Here is a 9,777-nt window from a genome sequence, read left to right as displayed (position 1 = left end):
TATTTATTTATTTTATTTTCTATTTTGACAGACCAACCCGGGCAATACAAGAACAGAGGTGATCTAGAAAGTGACATGGGTGTCAGAAAGGCATGCCAGTTTTCGAAGTCTTTCCTAGGACCCTGTTCTGGCATTGAGGATCGTAATTTTGGATTCTCAGAGGGGAAGCCCTGCTTGATTGTCAAACTCAACAGGATTGTAAACTTCAGACCTAAGGTTTGTTAAATACATGCAACAATATTCACAAAATGTTTGTAGGATCTTGCATTTCTGTAGACTATGAATTAATTGACTAAAGGTTCATTTTTATAATACATCAGCAAATTTCTTGTCTTTACAGTGTTATGTAAATGCTTATATAAATACATATATACAGTACATAATATTATGTATATGTATACTATTGTTTATTTATTGTTTTTCTTAAAATGTTTTATTTTTTATTATTTATATTTTATTTACTACTAATAATAGTAGTAATAAAATATATTGTTATATTATTATTATTATTATTATTTGTTGTTGTTGTTGTATTTGTTTACTTTTATTGTTTTATCATTTTGCACAAAGTATTTTATTATTAATCATTACTTGATAATTTTATTGATAATATTGATCATTGCAGAAAAGTTACCATAGTATTTTTTTAACCTGTATCATGTTGCATGCAAGTCTCATGTTGTTGTTTTTTTTTTTCTTTTTTCTTTTAGCCACCAGCATCAAATGAAAGCATTCCAGAAGAGGCAAAGCACAAAGTCCAGCCCAACGTGATTCCTATCCACTGCACAAACAAGGTGAGCGATCATTTCGCTGCTTGACTGAATACTCTCATTTGCTCTGTAAAATAGTAAAATGGTTGCTAACTGGCAGCATATATTCTCTGGTCTTCTCTGAAACACCTGCAGAAAGAAGAGGATGCAGGTAAGCTCGGTGAAGTGAAGTACTACGGTATCGGAGGAGGCTTTCCTCTTCACTATTACCCCTACTACGGGAAACGCCTGCACTCTCATTACCTTCAGCCCCTGGTGGCCATCCAGTTCGTCAACATCAGCCTGAACACGGAGATCCGCGTGGAGTGCAAAGTGTTTGGGGAAAACATTTATTACAGCGACAAGGATCGCTATCAGGGACGATTCGATGTTAAAATCGGTGTCATGACCAAATCAACATGACCTCTGAACAGAGTACCTCCACTCTCTCCCTATTTAAAGGCAAACTAAGGCCCCTCTTCTGACTTGAGATACAAAGGCACCAGAGAGACGTTTCTCACCGGTCTTCCACAGTGTTTAACCGAGGGGATGTTTTTTGAATGTCCCATGTCAGAAAGAGGCCTCATTTTAGTTTAGGAGAGATTAATTAAAAAATAAAATAAAATAAACAAAAAATGAATAAAAAATTATTTAAAAACACTAGTCTAAAACAACATACCATCTTACACATGTGGGACCTAACATTGTCTGTACTCTTTACTTCAAGCTTTCTGCTTTCAGTCTAGGGTTAGAATGTAAATGCCTGGAGGATTAGCCATAGCATAAAATATTTATTCTACTACCGAATGAGAAGTGTCCACGATCAAAGGGGCATGTTGTTTTACTGTAAATTACATTTCCTCTACCGATGTAGCCAGCACTGTTTTGTCCCTCTTGTATTGTATTGTTGCCTTGTGTGATTTCTCTATATTTAGAACGTGCACAGTAGTTGCATATGTAGGTTGTTTTGAGCCACGCCATGTGTGTGATTAAGCTTCATTTGTCAAACGTGCCTACATACATGTATAGTTACTTAATGGAAATACACTGGCCTCTTAACATTGCCTTTCGGGGGTATTGATGTTCTATCTTTGCATCTTTTAGGTGTATTAGGTGGGTGTTGAACCTTTTTTTCCACTAAAATCACTACAGTGTAGGAGGGGAAGATTGTACTTCTCTTTTAATGATTCGTTGTCTCTGACTGTAGATGTTGCCTTTAGTTTTATGCTGTCATTCACGTGCAGAGGGAACCGCTATACTGAAACTTAGATTTTTTTTTTTTTACAACTTTGTTTTCTTTCTTGCCTTGTCATTCTTCTTCTTATTGAAGACGTCACATGGCATGGTTGAATGTTCTAAATTTCGATATTTATTAAGTGGTGACCTTAAATATTCTGTTCTTGCACATGCTCATGTTCTCGTCATTACAGTTTTTTACGATTGCTTAAGCACAATTTTGAAAACAGGGCCCGGTTTGTCAAAACACTACACACAATTAACACAACCCTACACCAAAGTAGCACAACACTTCAGATCATTTGCAAAATGGAACACTTTTGTCAAAACTATACACAACTTTATACTCTGTGTACTCCTCCTCTCACCCTCACTCTTCTTCTGACTCCTTCCATTTTGGTTGAAGGCAGGTGAACCTACCTGCTGCATTTTTATAGTGCTTAAACCTGATTGGTGTGTCTACAATTTAGCAATCATGTGTTTGTGCACCTGATGGCTGTGTTTAACAGATTGGCTCATAGGTGTGGTAATTTGACAGTCAGTGCTTTGGAATTGCAAGGAAGTGACATCATGATATACTTCTGTGTCTGATGTATACAAGTGTGTTTAGTGTTTTGCAAATCACTGTGTGTAATGTTTTGCAAATAGTGTGAAGCTGACAATGTGCTTACAGTTGTGCAAATCTAGCCTTGTGTTTTGCTCCTTGAGTGTAAGGTTTTGCTAATTGTTGGAAAAGTTTTATTTTAGTATGTAAGCAATCGTAAAAAACTGTAATTCATGAACTCATCATGAATGTTAATAATGCCAAAGCCATTAAAATTATTCTAGATTTTATCAGAAGTAATGCAATACCCTGTCCATCGGGATGTTTTGTAGGTGTGCGCAATCAGTGTCAAACGTTAGAAATGTCAAATTTCACGAGTCCCACAAGCTCTCATGTTGAAACTGAACTGGAAAAGACTAACCAAAATAAAGCTGAGACTCTAAAGTTGTGATGTTTTTATTTTATAAATCATCTAAGATATTGTTTTAATGAAAAGTCATTTTAAAATGTTATGTTTATATTCTCTTTCATGACATAACCACAAACAAAAACGCATTTCTTGTTAAGGCAAGCATTAATATTACTTTCACTCATAATTAGGATTAGGGATTTTAACTAACACTCAAAATAGCTGCATTTCACAGATGAACCATTAAAAATCTTTAAAAAAAAAACATATTGGCTAAAAGTTAATAAATATAACACTTATTAGTTAATGAAATATTCTCCATGTACATTACCATTCAAAAGTTCAGGGTCTTTTTTTATTAATAATACTAATGTGTGTGTGTGTGTGCTTGTGTGTGTAAAGACAGCATTTGTAAATCAGAATTTACACCTATAAATTCACAGGGAATTTGCTGGATGTATATTAATCAAGCACAATATTGTTAATTTGCAAATGAGGTAATACTTTAATTAGGGACCAGTTCTCACTACTAACTAGTTGCTTATTAGCATGCCTATTATTAACATATTGGCTGTTTATTAGTGCTTATAAAGCACACATTCTGCATGACCATATTTTACATCCCTAATCCGACCCAATACCTAAACTTAACAACTACCTTACTAACTATTAATAAGCAGAAAATTAGGAATTTATTGACGCAAAAGTCATAGTTAATGGTTTGTTAATAGCGTAAATTGGACCTTAAAATAAAGTGTGACCGTGAATGATTACAACATGTAAAAAACATATTTCCATACCAAGAGTTGCACATGAGTATTGTAAGTCTATTTATCCACATTGTGGATAAACATTTTAATCACGAAATGTATTTGGCAGACACTCCAGCTGATGACATTAAAAGTTAAAGTGCAGAGCAAGAGAGAGAATCCAAATGAGACTGAAAACAGCTCTCATAGGGCCCCTGCTGGGATGAGATACTGAACAGCCAGGTTCCTGGCAAGATATCCTCAAAACGTATATTTTATCTGAATTTTTAGGTCTTGGAACACTTAGGAATTGGAAGTGATTCTACCTGCTCTGTCATTGTATCACTGGCTGATCTTTGATGGTGATGAATGTGGGTCTTGATGAATTAAAAATGTGCATTTGCACCCAAGAGGATCTATTTGCACCAAGCAGAGCCACCTAATCTCAGATGTGTGATGTCAACATGAATCTCACAGTGAGTAAAAAATATTTGCGAATATGATGTGTTTGTGTGTGAGAGAGTAGATAAGAGGAGGGAATATGGATGGTAATTACAGAATAAAAATGAAAAGAACAGCTTTCGAGTGATGCAAAGTTCTTTTTATTAATTAAATGGCCCTTTAAGGGCCACATAGCAATCATTACCACAAAACTATGTTGATTCACAAAACTACAGTTGATTGACATGCATGATTGAAACACTTATTTGAGTGGCAATCCATCATTCCAATAAATAATGCTTCAGTCATGAATCTTGCATTAATAAAACGCTTTCTAAAAGCTGCATTCTGTTGACAAATGTTATATGTACTGTAGGTTGTCAAAGTAATGCAGAAATAATATTTGCTAGGATGGAATTTGAATCATCTTGACAAATAAGACAGCAATCTACTTGAAATAACTCACAGATTTTATCTTTGTTCTTTGTGAACTGTGTATCCTTATTTTAGTTGGATCATTACTATTAGAGGAAAGAACAATAGTGTTGCACTTCCTCCCATTGTATGCTATGTGCCTGACCATGGATTTTAGAGGAGTTTTTTTTGTATCCTTCTCCAGCCTTAGTACTGGTACTTTCCACAGACAGAGAATGGTACACTCAATGGCGGAGCCAGAGGGGTGTCCTATATAACACTTGACACCCCTGACCCCTGATTGGCCACCCTGTTTGCTGCCCCAAATTTTTAATTCGATGCTGGCAGTTTGGAAGGCATCAAGGCACATCCAAATTCACTTACTGTCTCTTGAGATGCCTTCACCTGATCAGTTTTTAAGTGACAGTGAATGAGTGACGTGATGTGTAGCCAAGTACTCTGAATTTGTGCTCTGCATTTAAAGGGTTAGTTCACCCAAAAATGAAAATTAGCCCATGAATTATTCACCCTCCAGGCATCCACCCAGATAGCTCATGTACATCTGCTAGATGTCTGATAAAGATCTCTTGATCCGGAAAGCATCTGCTGTTTAGAAACGTCTGACAGACGTCTTTCAGATGTCAGTTTTACATACATTCTAACAGTGTTGGGGGTAACGCATTACAAGTAATGCGAGTTACGTAATCAGATTACTTTTTTCAAGTAACTAGTAAAGTAACGCATTACTTTTTAATTTACAAGAGAATATCTGAGTTACTTTTTCAAATAAGTAACGCAAGTTACTTTTTTTTCCCCGATTTATTGTCTGACAGCTCTCCTGTCCCCATGTAGAGAGAAATCAGAAGATGTTACTGTAGTTCTAAAATAAATATGAATATGCATTAATTCATCTCACTCACAAAAAAAACTAAACACAGATTCAGTATTCCTCAAAATGAATAAAAAAAATGCAACCCAGAATGTGACGCAAACCTGCAATAATTCAATGTTAAACAACACAAATATCCTTTATGTATTTAATCCCATTCTATTAACCAATGTCTTTGCTTCTGACGTTCGATGATCCAGTTCAACCAAACTAATAAGCACAAATTACTCTAGACAAATATTTGTGTGTCTTTTTTTATTGCTGAAGTGTGTTGAAATTTCTTCTCCTGCATTCTACTGTACGGACGTAAATTTACTTTCCCTTCAGCCTGAGGCTTATTCATTTCACTTTTGGTGTGAAAAGGCTTTTATATTTGCCAAAAATATCACTTTTTTATTTTAAAAACAAACAAGCAAGCCCTGTCCAGATTTAAAAAGTAACGCAAAAGTTACGTAACGCATTACTTTCCATAAAAAGTAACTAAGTAACGTAATTAGTTACTTTTTTATGGAGTAACGCAATATTGTAATGCATTACTTTTAAAAGTAACTTTCCCCAACACTGCATTCTAAATCATAAACATCTTAAAGACATCTAATATACATCTATTTGACATCTAAAAGGAAACGTCCTATAGACGCAAACATTCTAAAAAAATATGTCTTGCAGATGTAAATGCAGATGTCAAATAGACGTCTCAGAGATGTACATGTGCTATCAGGGCTAGGTGTATATGACTTTCTTCTTTCAGACGAATCCAATCGGAGTTATATTAAAAATTGTCTTTGATCTTCCAAGCTGTTTAATGGCAGTCAATGGGTGTTGCAATTCATCAGTCCGAAAGAAGTGAAATAAAGCGCATCCATCCATAATAAAAAGAGCCTCACATGGCTCCGGGGGGTGAACAAAGGCCTCCTGTAGCGAATCGATGCATTTTTGTAAGAAAAATATCTATATTCAAAACGTAATAATCACTTTAATCTAGCTTACGCCAACAGTTGTACACGGAAGCAGTTCCGGGCTGATGATGTATGAGGTCAACGTTGCGCATGCACCGGTGAGTCTCGTGAAAACCAACGTTTGTTTAAAGAATCAAAGGAAGCAAAGTTTCCTTACTTAAGCAAAGGAAAACCAGTCTCCTCTTGGCTTATATCGAAATCCTCTGACATTCTTCTTTACAAATCCTCGATTTGTAATTCTAATTTGTGACCATTGTTTTTTTATCTCTCCGCTGTGCTTCCGTGTTCGTCACTTCTGAGCAGCACATGCGCAACGCCGACCACAAGATTGCGCTGCTTCTTACAGTGGTGGGCCGATCTGCGATAGATGTCTTCAACATGTTCCAGTTCTCTGAGGAAGAGCAAGATAAAGAGATGTACTGATGAGTGCCACTAGGGGGCACTAATGTTTTGAGTAATGCAAGGTAATTGTGCAGGTGAATAAAAGAATACTTACAGCATGTGAAACGGTGTTCTAGTGTCGGTGATCTGTGCAAGATAAATGAATGTAATGTCAGACATTTCGCTTCATTACAGTCAATCAGATAAGAGAGACAAGATCGTTCCAAAATTAGCCTAACATTCACTTCTGTGCTATAATACATGCAGTGCAGTCACAGTATCGTGAGTAAAATTGGACCACATTTGCCACATTAAACTCGTAGTTTCATGAATTATCACTTCTACCTTTTATCAGCACTCTGTCAGCAACTGTGTTGGAGGGAACAACACGGAGACGTGGATCAAGGAACAGTCTTTAATATCATCCAAACACAGGGGAAATTCACACAAGGAATGGCTGGTGACGCACGAACATGACGTATTGAGACCTGACAAACACAGAGAGCACAGACTGGGATTTAAATGCATGGGGAAACGAGGACAATTAACAAGACACACCTGAACTAAATGACATGATTAACAAGAGGGAAAACTAGGTCACGAGAGCACATGGGGAGAGAAACACACACAGACAGTCCCGGAAAGCGTGTCCTCGCGCCGCAGGAACAACAAAGGGAGGGACGGAGGGGAACTCAGGAGGAGGTTCGGGTCAGAGTCCAGGGTGGAGACGACGGAGGGAGGAGCCAGGGAGGAGACAGGAGGAGCCAGGGCGGACCAGATGGAGGGAGGAGACAGGAGGAGCCAGAGAGGACCAGATGGAGGGAGGAGCCAGGAGGAGTCAGGGCGGACCAGACGGAGGGAGGAGCCAGGGAGGAGACAGAAGGGTTGTGTAGCAGGCGTAGCCAGGCGGGACCCAGGCCACAGCCATGAAGGCGACCCACAGTGGAGCCGACGGAGGGAGGAGCCATGGTGGAGGAAGGGCTGATGACTCCAGGGGGCTGACCGATTACTTTATTATTATTGTTGTAAATAAATATCACATTTGCAACTGGTCAGTGTTCAAAAAATGCTGGGAAATCACTTCATGTAGCCCTACAAGAGTGATTACTGATAAACTGTCTGAAAAAAAACAAAGTCACGTTTTAGAGAAGAAAAAAACCACCCACTGACTTTTAAAGCTGCCACATAGTAACGACTTTCTACTTCGAGGACCTTGATAGAAATGTAGTGGAGTGAAAAGTACAATATTTGTCTTTCAAATGTAGTGAAGTTAAAGTCATAAGTTCCCAGAAAAAATCATACTCAAGTAAAGTACAGATACTCAAAAAGTGTACTTAAGTACAATACTCAAGTAAATGTACTTAGTTACTGTCCGCCTCTGGGTGTGACACACAGGCCCTAATAGCCTTAATCATCTATTTTGACGTTTCATATTTTTGTTCTGTCTATGCTATGGTTATCAATCAGTATGTCAGTCATTGCAATTTTGAAAGTGAATCCCACATTTATATGTGGATTAATTTGTAGCATGTGGCTGCTGGTTCTTATAGCAGCGATTTTAATTTATTCAAATTCTGAATGGATAATATAGCCCAGAAAGTGCAACTACACAATGTATCTCTTATATCATGTCTACATTTTGCTACAATGAAAGGAGTGCACAAAATTCTGCATTGAACAAAAAACTGAGTGGATTATGACTCGAATGCATCTGATTTGTCATTGCGTTCAAGAAATCAACAGAATCTGTGATTGATTGGCTACATTGCTCAACGCTGCAAAAACACGTTGTAAATAGAATCCCCTGATGCTCTCCAGAGTGCAAACACAAATACAGAACGCACTGGAGCAATTGCCAGATCTGTTTCGCCAAATTTTATTCTCAGTTTTTAGTGGTTATTTAATTTGAGACAAATTTGCTATTATTTTATTTAACAGATTAGATAGATAATGCCTATAGCTAACTAACAGAAGACGCTAGTCGGGTGTAAATTGTGCAGGTGTTACAATCAGTGGTGACTCGTTGTGGGAGGCAGGGGGAGGCACAGCTTCCCCATAATTTTGAGGTGAAATAAATAAATAATTAATAAAATTCACAATTCATTTCAGTTCATGTCCTCTGAGGAAGAGCAAGATAAAGAGATGTACTGATGAGTGCCACTAGGGGGCACTAATGTTTTGAGTAATGCAAGGTAATTGTGCAGGTGAATAAAAGAATACTTACAGCATGTGAAACGGTGTTCTAGTGTCGGTGATCTGTGCAAGATAAATGAATGTAATGTCAGACATTTCGCTTCATTACAGTCAATCAGATAAGAGAGACAAGATCGTTCCAAAATTAGCCTAACATTCACTTCTGTGCTATAATACATGCAGTGCAGTCACAGTATCGTGAGTAAAATTGGACCACATTTGCCACATTAAACTCGTAGTTTCATGAATTATCACTTCTACCTTTTATCAGCACTCTGTCAGCAACTGTGTTGGAGGGAACAACACGGAGACGTGGATCAAGGAACAGTCTTTAATATCATCCAAACACAGGGGAAATTCACACAAGGAATGGCTGGTGACGCACGAACATGACGTATTGAGACCTGACAAACACAGAGAGCACAGACTGGGATTTAAATGCATGGGGAAACGAGGACAATTAACAAGACACACCTGAACTAAATGACATGATTAACAAGAGGGAAAACTAGGTCACGAGAGCACATGGGGAGAGAAACACACACAGACAGTCCCGGAAAGCGTGTCCTCGCGCCGCAGGAACAACAAAGGGAGGGACGGAGGTCCAGGGTGGAGATGACAGAGGGAGGAGCCAGGGAGGAGACAGGAGGAGCCAGGGCGGACCAGATGGAGGGAGGAGACAGGAGGAGCCAGAGAGGACCAGATGGAGGGAGGAGCCAGGAGGAGTCAGGGCGGACCAGACGGAGGGAGGAGCCAGGGAGGAGACAGAAGGGTTTTGTAGCAGGCGTAGCCAGGCGGGACCCAGTCCACAGC

At 38.3% G+C, this 9,777-nt stretch overlaps 1 protein-coding gene across 1 annotated transcript in view; it reads left to right on the top strand.

Annotated features, from left to right (window-relative positions):
* Positions 1-2,168, top strand: part of LOC107665977 (sodium/potassium-transporting ATPase subunit beta-233-like) — a 7,705-nt gene extending 5,537 nt beyond the window's left edge. Inside the window, exons 4-6 of the mRNA XM_016457070.1 lie at positions 32-216; positions 711-794; positions 906-2,168. Of these exons, the coding sequence (XP_016312556.1) occupies positions 32-216; positions 711-794; positions 906-1,172 (536 nt within the window). The 3' untranslated portion in view covers positions 1,173-2,168. The remainder of the gene's footprint in view (positions 1-31; positions 217-710; positions 795-905) is intronic.
* The last annotated feature ends 7,609 nt before the right edge of the window (positions 2,169-9,777 follow it).

This window comes from Sinocyclocheilus anshuiensis, unplaced genomic scaffold (genome assembly GCF_001515605.1).
Source record: "Sinocyclocheilus anshuiensis isolate Anshui unplaced genomic scaffold, SAMN03320099.WGS_v1.1 scaffold775, whole genome shotgun sequence".
Lineage (NCBI taxonomy): Eukaryota > Metazoa > Chordata > Actinopteri > Cypriniformes > Cyprinidae > Sinocyclocheilus > Sinocyclocheilus anshuiensis.
This window is presented reverse-complemented; position numbering and strand designations above follow the sequence as displayed.